General features: G+C 50.6%; 1 protein-coding gene across 1 annotated transcript in view; it reads left to right on the forward strand.

Annotated features, from left to right (window-relative positions):
• Positions 1-15,843, forward strand: part of AAMP (angio associated migratory cell protein) — a 49,318-nt gene extending 33,475 nt beyond the window's left edge. The window contains exons 9-11 of the mRNA XM_029605091.1: positions 4,779-4,869; positions 13,189-13,343; positions 13,889-15,843. Coding sequence (XP_029460951.1) covers positions 4,779-4,869; positions 13,189-13,343; positions 13,889-13,964 — 322 coding nt within the window. The 3' untranslated portion in view covers positions 13,965-15,843. The remainder of the gene's footprint in view (positions 1-4,778; positions 4,870-13,188; positions 13,344-13,888) is intronic.
• The last annotated feature ends 434 nt before the right edge of the window (positions 15,844-16,277 follow it).

Raw genomic sequence — 16,277 nt, forward strand, 5'->3', positions numbered from 1 at the left:
ACCTCCTCGGGGGAGGGATCGGAGCGTGCCATGTTTGGGCCTGTGGAATTTGGGATGGATTCATCCTCCTCCTGGATGGAGTTTTTTCCAGGTCTTTCTGAAAGGGCCTCCAGTGGAGGCAAAGCAACCCAGTAGGAAAGGGGCACGTCATCCGGCGTCCCGCTTGCCGTTCACTTCGGGAAAATGCCGAAGAGAGACATTCGCTGGAGATGTTGAGGATGCGGATCACGACCAGTTGGATGATTCCAGTGGAGACTCTGATTTCACACCTTTGGGAGAGGGAGAAATTCCGCCTGACTTGGAACCATATAGGACTCGACTCCCAATTTTATTTTTTCCCATAAAGATGAGTTGCCAGGTCTGTTGACTCGGACCCTGAAAATGCTTGGAGTAGATGAGGTGATGCTACAGGATTACAAAAGAAAGATCCCATATTGGTCACCTTGCACAAGGCGTCCTGTTTCTTTCCCCTCCTGGAGCCAGTTCTAGAGTTGATTGTTCTTGAGTGGAATGCTCTGGAAGCAAGTTTTAAAGGGAAGTGCTCTTTAGCGAATTTATACTCCTTGAATTCCAAAGCAAGGGAGCAGTTACAATTCCCAAAGGTTGATGCCTTGGTGTGCGCTATTACTAAGCGAACTACCGTCTGGTGGAAAGCGGGGCAAGTCTAAGGCTACTCAGGAAAGGATTGAGGCCATCCTCAAACAGCTGATGAATTTGCCAATCGCTTCTTGCTGCTGCTTGGTGGCTCGGGCTGGGTTGTGTCTCTCAGGAGACTCAAAGAGCAGGGTCCGATAGCGGGACAGTGATGGAACCAGGTGCTGCATTTTTAGCTGATGCAAGCGATGACTTGGTGCATTCGGCCACTAGACGTGTGGCTTCCATGATAGCAGCTAGACGCCAGTTGTGGCTGCGAAACTGGTCAGTGGACACTATTTTCAAGTCCAATTTTACAAGGTTACCCTTTCAAGGATCTCTCGTTTGGCAGGGAGTTGGAAAAGATGGCAAATAGAGAGAATCCAAAATTCTTTGATTGCCTGAACATAGGAAAGCGGCATCGCGTTCTTATGGGGTGAAAGCCTGCTCCAGGGATTCCCATTTGTTTCGAACTTACAGAGGAGCAGCTACTCAAAAGTCTCATCCCTTCGAAAGATTTCAGTCCTTTCAGCCTAAGAGGCCTCATAAGGATGTGGGCTCCGGGACTGGAGTGACTTGATCTTCACAATGATGATGTGAGAGCTCACTTTCCTGATCAGGAGCTAGGTGGTCGTCTATCTTTTTTATCAAAGGTGGGCCCAGATTATGACAGATCAGTCCTGGAGGCAGTAAGGGATGGCTATGCTGTAGAATTTCTCTGGATGCATTTATAGTCTCTCCGTGTAACTCCCTAATGAAGAGAGCAGAATTGGAGGCTACATTATACCAACACTATAATGGCACTTTCAGAGATACATTTTGTAACCAAACTAAATATATGTGCCTCTATGTAAACCGTTGTGATGGTACATTACTAAACGACGGTATAGAAAAGATTTCAAATAAATAAATAAATAAATTAAGAAGACTGATATATCCAAAGGCCGTAATTCCATTTCCCAGATCGCAAGAAAATGCAGGTCACTATATCTTTTATTCTGTCGTTCCCAAGAAGGAAGAGGATTCCTTTCAATCCATCCTGGATCTGAAGGGCGTCAATTGTCATTTGTTTCTGACTCACTTCAGAATGGAAACTCTACTCTCTGTAATCATGGCAGTACATAAAGGGGAATTTCTTACGTCTCTCTATCTGATGGAGGCCTATTTGCATATCTTCTTTTGATGGGCACATTGTTTCCTTTGTTTTGTCATTCTAGGGCATCATCAGTTTCAGTCTGGCTACTGTGCCCAGGACTTTCTCCAAGGTCATGGTGCTGGTACTGGCATCTCTGCACAAGGAGGGCATTCTAGTCCATCTGTATCTGGACAACTGATTCTTCCGCACTTTTAGCTCGAATCAGTCAATTGGCATCTCAAAAAATGATATCCTTGCTTCAAGAGCTAAGCTGGGTGTTGAACTTAGCCAAGAGCAGTTTACAGCCTAGAATATTTCTGCATGCGATTCGATAAGGAGCGAGGCATAGTGTTCCTGCCAGAGAATCACATTCAGAAGTTGGTAACTCAACTGCAATCCTTGAAGGGTTGTTTGTCAGTTGGTGTGGTCTTATCTGCAGGTTCTGGGGTCTATGGTGGCAACGTTGGAGGTAGTACCCTGGGTGAGGGCACACAATCGACCACTTCAGCACGCATTGTTCTCCTGGTTGAATCCACAGTCGCAGGAGTACACAGTGAGACTTCACTTGCTGTTGAGGTGAGCGACCAGTTGTAGTGCTGGTTACAAGTGGATCAACTCAGGAAAAGAATGTCCTTGGAGACATTGGACTGGTTGGTGCCTTCCAACAGATGCGAGCCTTCTGGGTTGGGGGCTCACTGTGAAGAGTTGATGGCACAAAGTTAGTGAAATGCCGAGGAACGGCAGTGAGCCGTCAATAGATTAGAAGTGCTTATGGTTCGCCGAGCAACTGGAAGATCGAGCAGTAAGAATAATGTTGGACAATGCCATGGCAGTTGTCTACATAAATCATCAGGGTGACCAGACGCCATCAGGTGTCTGTGGAGATGGATGTGCTCATGATGTGGGCAGAGCAACATCTGCAGGAGATATCTGCTTCCCACGTTGCTGGGAAGGACAATGTGCAGGCAGACTTCCTCAGCAGATAGGTCTTTGACCCAGGAGAGCAAGAGACAGCGGATGTGGCCTTTCAGCTCATAGTAGCTCGGTGGGGTTGGCTGTATCTGGACACAAAGATACCACAGTTCTACAGTTGCAGAAGGGATCAGAGAGTGCGGGAATTGATGCTCTTGTCCAGGTGTGGCTGCGGAGCGGGGTTTTATATGCTTTCCCGTTCTGGCCAGTGATCCGCATGGTAATTCAGAAGATTGTGAGTCAGACAGAGACCGTTCTTCTAGTGGTTCCAGATTGGCCCAGAAGGCCATGGTACACTGATCTTCATTGGCTCCTGGTGGGCAAGCCTCTCAGGCTGCCACTCAGGAAGGATCTGTTGCATCAGGGGCCGATACTGCATGATGATCCTGGTTGGTTTTGTCTTGCGGTTTGGCCCTTGAGAGGGTTCTGTCGCTAAAGTGTGGTTATTCAGTGGTGATTTCCTGGCATGACACAATGTAGAAGTTTTATATCTTTCTGGCTTATGTTAGGGTTTGGAGAGTATTTGAGAGCTGTTGTGGGGTGCTATGTAGTAGAAATTCCATTAATATTGGAGTTTTTACAGGAAGATTTGGTTAAAGGCTTGCCCTTGAACACTCTGAAGGTACAGGAAGTAGCTCTCGCTTGCTCTAGGGGGTGGACCAATGGTAGACCCTTGTCTTCCCACTCAGATGTATCCAAGTTCTTGAAGGGAGTCAAAAATCTACATCCTCCCTCGTGTGTGCTGGTGCCTCTTTGGGACCGTAATTTCGTTTTGCGTTTTTTGGTGGGTCCTACATTTTGGCCGCTACATGATCTCTCTCTGCAGCTGCTCACCTTGAAAACATTTTTTCTGGTGACCATTTGTTCGGCACAGCAGATTTCCAAGCTGCAGGCTAACTCTGGGGGCGGTAGAGCTAAGGACTGTACCTTCTATTTTTAGTGAAAGTGGTTTCGGAGTTTCATTTGAATTGGGCTATTTCTCTGCCCACACTGGTCAGGGACAGAGATGAGCGGGATTATTGTTTGTTGCATGACTCGGATGTCGAGCGGCATGTGGTGTGGTACTTGAAGGTTAACTTGCTTCTTAAGGAATACTGATCAACTGTTTGTGCTTCATGGTGGAGGTAAACAAGGGGAACCTGCGTTGCGGGCAACGATAGCCTTTTAGGTTAAAGAGGTCATCACCATTGCCTATGTGGATGCAGATGTCCCACTACCCAGTCAGGTCAGGGCGCATTCCACTAGAGCTCAAGCAGTCTCTTGGATGGAGATTTGATTGTTGTCTTCTGTCTAGATTTGCTGGGAACACACTTTCTCCAAGCATTACCGCTTGCACGTTAGGGCTCGGGAGGATGTGGCTTTTGCACGAGCAGTGTTGAAGGGTCCGCAGATAGCCTCCCACTCTTTTCAGGAGTAGCTTTGGTACATGCCACTAGTGTGGATTGGCCTGCTGAGTGCAAAGGAAGGAGAAATTACTACTTACCTGATAATTTCCTTTCCTCTAAGGAAGTCAGGCCAGTCGACCAACCTACCCTCTGCTGCTTGCTTGCTTTTAGTTTATCCTTTATACGCGGATGATGAAGAGTACTATTCCTGTTAAATTGTTTGAAGGACTGGTACACATAACCAGCCTCTAAGATTAGTTGATGTTAACCTTTCTGTAGAGCTCAGTAATTCCCAGTTGGTTGGAAGCGTGAGTGGTTGACTGTTAATACTCATATTCAAGTATAATTAGTTTGTCCACAGTTTGGCTTTTCTAGGGATACCAGCAGGCTGATGTTGGGGCAGGGCTAATAGGTCTGTGACATCAGCGAGTCAACTGTACTCTGTCTCCATCTGCTGGTAGGAGTGCATAAGCCATCACTGTCTTCCTTAGAGGGAAGGAAATCATCAGGTAAGAAGTAATTTCATTGTTTTGGACCTGACTTCTCTTCCTGGCCCAGCGAATATCCCCATTTGCTCATCCCAGCAGCTCCTGGGAACCCCTTCCCACTCAGCGCAGTGTAAGAGCCTCTGAACCCTGCCTTGTCTCTTGCAGAATGCCACTAGCTGCCGTAGGCTATCTGGATGGAACACTGGCTATATACGATATCTCCTCGCAAAGCCTCAGACACCGGTGTCAGCATGAGGTAAGGGCATTGACTCCTCTCGTCGTCCTTCCTGAGACAGTGACCTTCGGGAAGCTATGCAAACGGAGCAGAGGGTTAATGTCTGTCTTAGGGAATGCAGCCCAACCACCCTGCTAGACCAGCTCGAAGTGCAGACTGCCTCCTGGTAGGGCCGTAGTTACGATGACATTAGCTTGTAGCTGGGACTGCTAGCACACTTTGGGCCGTCTACCGACTGCTCCAGATCTCTATTATCAAGTTAATATGGGCTGGGAAAGCATACAGGAGTAACCTCTCGCGTACATTTCTAAGGGTTCACTGGAAAATAAATGAACCAGGGTTCCAAACGAGCTTTGTATTGACCTGCCTGTGTCACTCTGCTTCCCTAGACCTCTTATTCAGCCAGATCAGTTGAGACACATTGGTTTATGCTCCCCTACCAGCAGATGGAGATAGAGAAGAACAGGTTTGCTGGATTCAGGCCTAGGCTGTGTGAAGAGATTGCGATTGCTTCTGGACTGATAGGCTTTCAGGGTCTGTTCCTCACCTGGTTGAGCACAGCCTAATTCAGGGGGCTTCACATCAGACCACACCCATTTGGGGTGTGGTCTGATGTGCCTTGGACTTCTGCCTACCTCCTACACCGCCACCCACAGCCTGAAACCCCCTCTCGCTGCCCACTCCTCCTTCCAAAAGAGTTCTATACCAGACTTCCTGTGTGGGGCTCTCTCTCCCTTTGCCTCCGTTTACTCGCTGGTAAAGCTGGCACATGCAGAAGGTCCCAGAAAGCAACCCGGAAGCCGATCCTACGTAGCAGCAATGCAACCAGAACAAAATTAGATGGGTGTCAGGAAATACTTTAAAAAAAATATATATATATATTTCCTACAGCAGCTACAGACATTAGCTTAGGCGCAATAGTTCAGCCACAGTCTGTACACAGATTAACATCTCAGCAAACAGGAAGTCTAATGTTTTTGTCCACCACAGGAATCTTATTTAAATTTACCTTACAGAACAGCACAAGTCAGCGTCTCGGCATACCGGAAGTGTATAATACAAATACAGCAGACTTCCTGTTTGCTGAGATGTTAATCGGTGTACAGACTGTGCCTGAGCTATTGTGCCTAAGCTAATGTCTGTAGCTGCACTACTGGTTACCGTGAAGGAATGTACATTATTTGAAGGGTCACCTTCTTTTTCACATTACTCTTATAGAGATATATATATATATATAGCCCCTGAAGAAACCCACATTGTATGGGCACTGGTTTTTACCTTTAATTAAAGTATTTCCTGACATGCAGAAAGGTGCATTCACCTGAACGCACAGGTTCCTCTGCTCTTAAACGCACATATTGGGAGTGTAAACTTTACTGCAAAGCGTCTTATGTTGGTTCAGAAACGTGCACTCAGCTCGGCACTCTCGTATGGAAATCCCATTCAAAGGAGGACATTAAGCATTCCCTCCCAATGCAGGGAGGTGCCCTGGCTGAGCGCACATTTTCTTACGCTAGAAACTTTCCCTGTAAGTACCCTGATCAGTCCAGACTGCTGGGTTTTGCCTCCCTTCCAACAGATGGAGAAAGAGAGAGAAACTTGAGGGGCACCCACTAATATACCAGTGTGCCACCTGAGATCCCTTCAGTATAAACAGTATTTCTCTGTCTCCAGCAGACGAAGGTGGCAGAACCTGCGTTCCCTGTACATACCAGGAGCAGTCCAGACTGAGGGTTATGTCCCCCTTCCAGCAGATGGAGTCAGAGCAAAAACTGAGAGGGCGGTCCCTCATGACTGGCACGCCCTCTGTAAACCTTCAGTATTTCTCTGACTCCAGCAGATTCGGCTTGCACCTTCGGTTCCCCAGTTCATTTAGAGGATAGTTTACAGCAGATGAAGGTGGCAGAACCTGCGGACCTGGAACTATTCTTAATATGTTTAAAAAAAAAAAAAAGCAGCAGTAGCCCAGCTTTTTTTCTGTACCTCTGGTTAGACCAAAAAGGCTCCTTTAAGGGAGAAAAAATAAAAAATAGAGCACTGAGCACTTTGCCTCCCGGGGAGAAGTCAGCAGGGCTGCCTCCCCGATTGCAGGCTTGGCTGCCGAAGTCTGTTGATTTCTTCCGCTGTTTGCAGCCTCTATCCCCGGAGCACTGGGGAGTGACTAGGGGGGATTTACCTGTGGGCCGGTCCCTCCCCCCCTTGGCCCAGAGTCGGCGATACTCTGGTGAGACCCCGGGCCGTGAGAGTCGCGGTGATTCTTTAAAAAAAAAAAAAAAAAGATTTGCGAGTGCTTTATTTTTTTCGGTTTCCCGAGCTCTGGAGGGTGTGTGTTTGTTTATTTGTTGAGTTTTATATACCTTAGTTCGGTTTTGCCATCACAATGGTTTACAAAGTTTCGATGTTTAACAGAGTTTTCAAGAGTCGTGCGAGTGTTAACATAGTTATTGTGGGCGTTATAAACGTAGCCACACACAAATGCCCTGAAGGTCTTTGCCAATAGGAAAATACTGCCTCTGCTGCCCTCGCCTGCATGGCTCGTGTTTAGCCTTGTCTGCAAGAAAACAAAAGAAGAGCCGAAATATGGCAGCTATAAATCCCACCATAATCTGGGATGATATCAGTTTATTCCCTTGGGTCCTGGGCTCTTCTTTAATGTTTCCCCTGCCTCTGTGCCTCAGCGATGCCGCGTGCATCGCGTTGTATGGCTTGTGGGGAGCCAGCGGGGAGGCTCTCCCGCGAGAGCATCTGCTCCCGCTTCATCCTCCGAGGAGAAGGCTCTTCGTCCTTTAGAGAGGGGGCTCCGGGGAGGACTGCTGCGAGGCCCCGTGGTGCGGGTAAACCTTCACATGGTCCGAGCAGTCGGCCTGCTTCGTTCCCGCGGAATACAGGAATGGGGGCCATTTTGGGAGCCTCGGAGGATTCCTCTGACTTTGCGGCAGGGGGAGGGGATTCCCCTCCTGCGCTTTCTCCTCATAATAGAAGCCCCGAATCCCATCGGGGGTCGAGGCCAGCTTCTCCTGGGCTCTCCTCTTCACCTCCGCGGAGGGGCTAAAAGGGCCAGTCCTCATTTTCTGCAGATTTTGTGTTGCTTATACATAAGGCTTATTTGGCTAGTCTTATGCCTACGCGGGAGCTGGAGTCGGATCTTGCAAGGCCGGTTCCTCCTCCTGCAAAGCTTCCTTGCCTGGACCCTCTGGAGGTATCCAGGATCCTGGGCATTCGAGAATCGTCTGGGTCTGGTGAGCCCGTTCTGGCGGGAGACTCAGTGGCTGCGGATCCTCTGCAGGGGGACGCAGATGGGGATGCAGAGCGGTAAGCCCCTGTTGAGGGCAACAATCCTCTCGTCTTCCGCTTGTTTTGTCGAGATGAACTCGAGCCCCTGATTCCATATGTTCTGTCGGAGCTTGGGATTCAATCCACCCCAGAGGCCCTGGCGACGGATTCGGTGGACCCTGTCCTGTCGGGACTTCGTCCTCTGACTAAGACTTTTTTCCTTTCCAACCCATGTTGCTGCAGCTCATATTCCGCGAGTGGGATGCCCTGGAGGCGAACCTACATGTGGGGTGCGCTATGGATAAATTGTATCCACTCCCGGACGATTCCCGGGAAATATTTAAGGTTCCCAAGGTGGATGCGGTGGTTTCAGCAGTTACGAAGCGTACCACGATTCCGGTGGTGGGGGCAGTTGCCCTTAAGGACCCGCAGGATCGAAAGCTCGAGGTGCTCTTGAAGAGGATTTTTGAGGTGTCAGCCCTGGGAGTCAGGGCAGCTGTCTGCAGCAGCTTGATGCAGCAAGCAAGCTTGTGTTGGGTGCAGCAGTTGCTGAGTGCCCGCGAACTTTCCCCAGAGGAACCGAAGCAGGTAAATCGCTTGCTTCAAGCGGTGGCATATGGGGCAGATGCCTTTTATGATCTCCTCCGTACTTCATCCCGTACCATGGCCTCGGCGGTGTCTGCTTGAAAGCTGTTGGGGCTCTGTAACTGGTCAGCCAATGTGTCTTCTAAGTCTCAGTTGGGAGCATTTCCTTTCAGAGGAAAATTCTTGTTTGGTGAAGATTTAGAACAGCTTATTAAATCTTTAGGGGATAATAGGCTTATCCCCGGGAAGCTTGTACACCTTAAGTCTTCCAGGCCTTTTGGACCATCGCGGTCTCGTTTTTGAGGTCAGCGCCGTTTTCGGCAGACCAGGCCATCCTACGGTCAGCGTCAATCTTCGGATGGGCCCCAGACTTGGACTTCTTCCTTTCAAGGCCGTCGCCCCGCTCATGACGGAGTCCATCCCGGTCAGGCAGCCAAGTCCTCACAATGAGAACGCCAACCGATTCCTCCATTCCAGTGATAGGGGGTCAGCTTTCCCTATTCTACGAGGAGTGGGTCAAAATAACATCTGACCGGTGGGTTCTAAGCATCATAGAACACGGCTACACGTTAGAATTTGCTCGGCTCTTGCGAGACTTATTTCTAATCTCTCCCTGCAGATCTCTTCAAAAGCAGCGCGTCGTGGCTCAAACCCTGCAATGGTTGGAGGATCTGGGAGCGGTTGTTCCATTTCTTCCGGACGAGCACCGGATGGGGAGATATTCAATTTATTTCATGGACCCCAAGAAGGAAGGCTCTTTTCGTCTGATCCTAGACCTGAAAAAGGTCAACAGAGCCCAGTGGATGCCCCGTTTTCACATGAAGACCCTGTGTTCAATGATAGCGGCGGTACACAAAGTAGAGTTTCTAGCTTCGCTGGACTTGATGGAAGCATACCTTCACATTAAGGGAGGAGGAATAGCCTAGTGGTTAGAGCAGAGGGCTACGAACCAGGAGACCAGGTTTCGAGTCCCGCTGTCGCTCCTTGTGACCTTGGACAAGTCACTTTACCCTCCATTGCCTCAGCTACAAACTTAGATTGTAAGCCCTGTGGGGATAGGGAAATACCTACAGTACCTGAATGTAAACAGATGTGATATCTCAGATCGAATGTTGGTATATAAAAATAATAAATAAATAATACCCAAGGTATCTGCACTTCATGGTTCTCGGCAAACATTATCAGTTCCATGCCCTTCTGTTCGAACTGGCGACCGCCCCATGGTGGTGGTTGCAGCGGCCCTTTGGCGATTTAGACGACTGGCTGATTCAAGCGAAATCAGAGCACCTCTGCAGGTTAGTGGTTGACAGAGTGCTGCACAGCCTTCACTCCCTAGGTTGGGTCATCAACACCACCAAGAGTCATTTATCTCCTGTTCAGGTTTTGGACTTCTTAGGCGCACGCTTCGACACGCGGATGGGGAAAGTTTTCCTCATGCAGGAGCAGATCGACAAGCTCATGTCACAGGTTCATCGCATCCTATCCCTGCCAGTGCCCAAAGTGTGGGACTACTTGCAGGTGCTTGTTTCTATGGTGTCTACTCTGGAGTTGGTTCCTTGGGCCTTTACTCATATGGGGCCTTACAGAGAGCATTGCTTTCCCATTGGGATCCCAAGTCGGAAGAGTTCGGGATTCTGTTGCCTCTTCAGGAGCCAGCCAGGTCCAGTCTGGATTGGTGGTTGATCCCTGAGAACTTAAGTCAGGGAGTGGAGCTGGAAGTGCCTCAATGGGTGATCATGACAACAGATGCCAGTCTCTCCGGTTGGGGGACAGTTTGCCAGTCTCATGTGGCACAAAGTCAGTGGACACAAGAGGAAGTGCATTGTTCCATCAACTGTCTGGAAACCAGGGCAGTGCGGCTAGCCTTGCTGAAGTTTCTTCCCCTCATTCATCATCAGTCTGTATGGATTTTGTCCGACAATGCAACGACAGTGGCATATATCAATCGTCAAGGGGGCACGAAAAGCCAGCCGGTGGCTTTAGAGGCAGACATGCTGATGGTCTGGGCGGAAGAAAATCTTGATTGTCTGGCGGCATCACACATAGCCGGAATGTACAATATTTAGGCAGACTTCTTAAGTTGCCAGCGATTAGACCCTGGAGAATGGGAGCTCTCCGATGAGGCTCTTGACTCGTTGGTGGGGCGTTCCTCAACTGGATTTGATGGTGACTCAGTTGAATGCGAAGGCAGCTCGAATCTTTAGCCGCAAAAGAGAGCATGGGGTAGAAGGTGTGGATGCCCTTGTCTTTCCTTGGCCCTGCGACATTCTGCTCTGGGTATTCCCTCCCTGGCCCCTAGTGGGCAAGGCTGTGCGAAGAATAGAGTCCCATCAAGGCTCGGTCATCCTTGTGGCTCCGGAGTGGCCTTGGAAGCCGTGGTTCGCAGACTAGGTCAACTTGGCAGTGGACGATCTGCTTCATCTCAGTCACCTTCCGAAACATCTGAGGCAGGGTCCAGTATTTTTCGACCAGGCAGCTCGCTTTTGTCTAGCTGCCTGGCTTATGAAAGGAGGCAATTGAGAAAGAAGGGTTATCGAGACGCGGTCATTTCTACCCTTTTGAGGGCACGTAAGACCTACGTCGCTTATGTATGTTAGAGTCTGGAAGGTGCTCGATTCGTGGTGTACTGGTTTGGGCGTTGCCCCACGCCATGCCTCTCTTGTTCATATACTCGCTTTCTTACAGGAGGGGTTGAAGAAAGGTCTGGCGTATAGCTCTCTCAGGGTGCAGGTGGCAGCTCTGGGCTGTTTACGGGTAAACATTGATGGAATGTCCCTGGCGGCTCATCCAGACGTTTTGCATTTTCTACGGGGTGCTAAACACTTGAAGCCCCCAGTGCGGCCGGTGTGTTCTTCTTTGGAATCTGAATCTGGTGCTTCATGGGTTGTGCAAGCCTCCTTTTGATCCCCTCAAACAGGCCACTTTGAAGGATCTAACGCTTAAGTCGGTTTTCCTAGTGGTTATCTGTTCGGCGAGGCTCATATTGGAGCTTCAAGCTCTGTCTTGTAGGGAACCTTTTCTTAGGTTTACAGCTTCGGGAGTGACTCTCAGAACGGCTCCGTCCTTTCTACCGAAAGTAGTATCTGCCTTCCACTTGAACCAGTCAGTGGAGTTGCCGGCTTTCCTGGAGTTGGATTCTGGGTCTCCTCAGGATCACGACTTGTGGAAGTTAGATATCCGGCGTGTTCTCCTTCGCTATTTGGAGGCTACCAATCACTTCAGGTTGTCAGACCATCTCTTTGTCCTTTGGAGCGATCCTAAGAAAGGGCATAAGGCTTCCAAGGCGACCATTGCCCGTTGGTTGAAGGAAGCGATCGCTTCAATGTATATCTGTCATGGCCGGGCAGTACCAGATGGTTTAAAAGCTCATTTGGTCCGCTCTCAAGCTGCATCTTGGGCAGAGAGTCAGCTGGTCTCACCGCAGGAGCTATGTAGAGCGGCGACTTGGAAGTCTCTGCACACTTTTGCTAGCATTATCAGTTAGACGTATGGACTCCGGATGCCGACTGTTTTGGCAGTAGTGTGCTTCGCGCGGGACTCTCCAGGTCCCACCCCATGTAGGGCAGCTTGGGTACATCCCAGCAGTCTGGACTGATCCGGGAACGTACAGGGAAAGGAAAATTGGTTCTTACCTGCTAATTTTCGTTCCTGTAGTACCATAGATCAGTCCAGAGTCCCGCCCAGGGATGAAGATACGATAAAAAGGGAGAGTCCGCTCGATTGTATTTTTTCTATCTGCAGGTTTTCGAATGAGAAGCAAACTATTCAAATACGCGCAATTTGATGAATTCAATTTTCAGAGTGCTCTTTTATTGTACAAAGTTCTTTGGTCACATTCCTTCCCCCAGTTTTTGATCTAACCATTGGATTAGGATGTGAAGTTGTTGGTTGCAAAGTTTTCTATCTGCTTTGATACTGTTTATACTGAAGGGATCGTAGGTAGCACACTGGAATATTAGTGGGTGCCCCTCAAGTTTTTCTCTGTCTCCATCTGCTGGAAGGGCGGCAAAACCCAGCAGTCTGGAGTGATCTGTAGTACTACAGGAATGAAAATTAGCAGGTAAGATCCAATTTTCCTTTACTCCTGGTCAGAGGGACGCCCTCCCTACTCGTGAGCACAAGCGGCAGAGGCTGACAGTGCATTTATTTGTCTTAGCCGTGGCCGGATAGCCAGCTAAGAGCACGAGAGATCTGTTCCTCTGTGCTCTCTCCCATTCAGCCCCTCCCATCATGTGCGGTCAGCCTGTGCTCCCGATGCGTTAGGACAGCACTAGCGTGCTGCATTGGGAGTTGTGTGCTGAAATCCAGGACAGAAGTTATTGCATGTTACAGCATGCTCCCCAGAGGTGGCTGCTTAGGCCACTTTCCTGTTAACGAGAGGAACTCACAGGGCTTCCTGATGTAAGAGAGGGTCCGAGCACAGACAAGGTGAGCCTTGTGCGAAGACCTTTCCCTGCCAAGCTCTCTTCCTCTGTCTTGCAGTCTGGTATCGTGCAGCTCCTCTGGGAGGAGAGCTCTGCCGTGGTCTACACCTGCAGCTTGGATGGAGCCGTCCGCCTCTGGGACGCTCGCTCCGGGAAGATGATCAGCGAATACCGGGGCCATGCAGCCGAAATCCTGGACTTCGCTGTCAACAAGTGAGTATTGGAACAGCAGAAGAAGAAGAAGCCTCAGCGCAGGAGTGAGGTGCGTTGGCAGAGCTGCGTGTGGAAGGACCTCCAGTACTGGAACAGCAGGGGGTGCTGTAGAGCAGGACTGAGGTGTACAGGAAGAGCAGAGGGAGTAGGGTAGGAGTGAGGTGCGTTGGCAGAGCTGCGTGTGGAAGGACCTCCAGTACTGGAACAGCAGGGGGTGCTGTAGAGCAGGACTGAGGTGTACAGGAAGGGCAGAGGGAGGAGGCAGGGGGATGAGGTACATTGGCAGAGCTATGTTTGAGGGAGGGGGGTGAGGCAGTGCGTCTCAGTGCTGGAATAGCAGAGGAATGACTGCAGTGGCAGAGCTGGGGCATAGGGGACCTCGGTACGGGCACCGCGAGGGGTGCTGCAGGACCTGGACCCACCATGCCGGAGACCTGGTGTGTGATCAGTTACGTTTCTAACCAAGAACAGTGTGATGTGGCATTAGTAATAGTCTCTCTCTCTCTCTCTCTCTCTCTCTCTGCTGTCTGTCTCTTTCATTGCAGAGATGCCTCTGCGGTCGTGACGGCATCCGGCGACCACAAAGCCAAAGTGTTCTGCGTACAGCGTCCGGACCGCTAGCCCCGCCCACCCTCCCTATGCCGCTCTGTCTGTCTCCTGCAGGAATGAGCAGTGCATCTCGGGATATATATATTTTTTTTGTTTGTTTGTTTTCCTTTATTGGACAGAAACGTGGTGCAAATCGACTCCCCACCAGAACCCATGACTTCACCCCCCTGGCAGCGTGCCGTGCCGTCGCCGACACGGAGATCCGGGCAAGTGATGACGGAGGGGGCGGAGAACTGCTGGGACGTGGTGTGAAACATCTGGATCCAGGGAGGCCTGGATCAGAAAGCAGTCTGCCCCCCCCTGGATGGGCGCTTTTGTAGCTTGAACCAGTGCAGGCCTCGCTGGCTTTTTTTTTTTTTAATGGTTCTCAACGATGTACCGCCGATGACCCCGATGGACACTAACCGGTCCTGCGACCTGCATGCCCCACACTCGGCCACCTCTGGGGTACAGTGGCTGACTCCTAATCCCCAGGAAAGGAGCAGGGACAGCGTAGCCAGCAGCCGGTTATAAAAGTATCAGCTCGAGGCAGAGCGGGGATTAGAAGGGGAGACGGCGAGGAGGGCGGGGACTTGCCCCCGACGCGCGCGGATGGGTCGATGCAGGAAGGTGCACTCGCGTATCTCGTTAGCGTAAACCTTAGTGCCGATGCGGGGAAGAGAGTTTTACGCTCACAAAACGGGCGTTGGAAAAGCAGGCGCCGCGCTGGGTGCCCTTAACGTGGAAATTCCCTCCCAATGCAGCGAGGAGCGCTGCCTGAGCGCCCACGCGGCTTTTTATGCTGGAAACTTTACTCCTGCTCAGATGTGAGCAAAGTTTCTAATGCTGGCTCCCGCCAGGCGAAGCAGCAGAGGCTCGACACTGCGTTCATTTTTTTTTTTTTTAAGTCTAGCCGTGGCCGGACGGCTGGCCAGGAGCACAAACGAGAGACGCTCCTGTACCCTGCCTCCCGTTCAGCCCCGTGCATCAGCAAAGCATTAACTTACCGCGTTAGGAGTCTTAAAAAGATTTGAAGCCGGGCGCTGTAATTTGGCGCGCAGAGGCTCCGAACACGCGGCTTACAGCGTCATCGGCCTGAGAGAGAGAGGGGCAGAGCGAGGACTAGAGCCCAGGCACGGAGAAATACAGTGGCTCCCCACGGGTCCCCCGTAGAGAGGCGGCGGTGGGGCTGGGATTAGAACTCGGGAGCTATCTGGCGTGTAAACGCCGCTTTGCCACCCTCCTGGGGTTTCGGCGCTGGGCGTGGTCTTCCGTCCTACGTTAACTGCTCCCTGCAGTCTCGGTGGTGGGGGGGGAGAGACTTTCGGCAGTGCGGGCTTCCTTTAGTTACGGAAGCGAGTCAGGCAGGGGTGGGAGGAACGGGGCAGCGTTTAGTTAGGACCTTCCTACTCCACCCCCAGGCATGGAAAGCAGAGGCAAAGGATTTCTCCCAGTCCAGACTGGTTTCATGGGAGGGGGCTCTTACCGAAACCCATTCCTTATTCCCACAACTGCTTAATCTTGTATTATTGGTTTTGCTTTTTTTTTGGCCATTCAGGTCTGTGTTAAAGGTTGTTTTTTTGCTGTTTTCATGACCGGTGGGTGGTGTAGGGAGGGCGGTGGGTGTCCTGCTCTGGAATCTTGATCCTCTGTGCGCTCCTGCTTCGTTTTTCTAAGGGATTCCTTTGTCTAGGAGATGATTATTGATAACGTTTTACGATATTCTGTGTCGCTGTCTCTCTCTCTCTCTCTTTCTCTGCTGCTCCAGCTCTGGCCCCTGCTCAGCAGTCGGGTGCCTGCAGCTGGAGATAAGGGAGATGGGAGGCAGGTTAAATGTTCCTCTTTACTGGGATGGAACGTGCAGTGTCTCCGTCCAGCTGTCTGCACATCTGTATAAAGATTTTCCACTCACTCTTCTGGACTTGTGACTTCATTGTAATTAGAGGGGGGGGTGGGGAATGATGGGACGGGTGTGAGGGTAGGAAATATTCTTGGGTGTAGGGAGGTGGCTGTCTCTTCCTCGAATTTGCCTTGCTACTCGCTGGAGTCTGTACTTTTGCCAGATGATTCTCTTCCCATCTCCCGGGCCTCAGGGAAAAGGACAGGGAATGGTCATTTCACTGGATCCGCTCCGAAGATGGCTGGTGCAGTCCTGCTCCTTCCGGGTACCATCAGCACTACAGGTCCCAGAATGCAGCGGGGGGTCCAGACAGCCAGGACCAGCCTAAGGTCCTCCCCTTGTCGAAGGGGGTTGGAGCTGGAGCAGGATTTTATGTGTTTAAATTTACACATCTTGGAGCACTCACCCCTGCAGTTGGAGCTCGCTAGCTTCGGCCTTGCGTCTGT

This window comes from Rhinatrema bivittatum, chromosome 6, assembly GCF_901001135.1.
Source record: "Rhinatrema bivittatum chromosome 6, aRhiBiv1.1, whole genome shotgun sequence".
NCBI lineage: Eukaryota > Metazoa > Chordata > Amphibia > Gymnophiona > Rhinatrematidae > Rhinatrema > Rhinatrema bivittatum.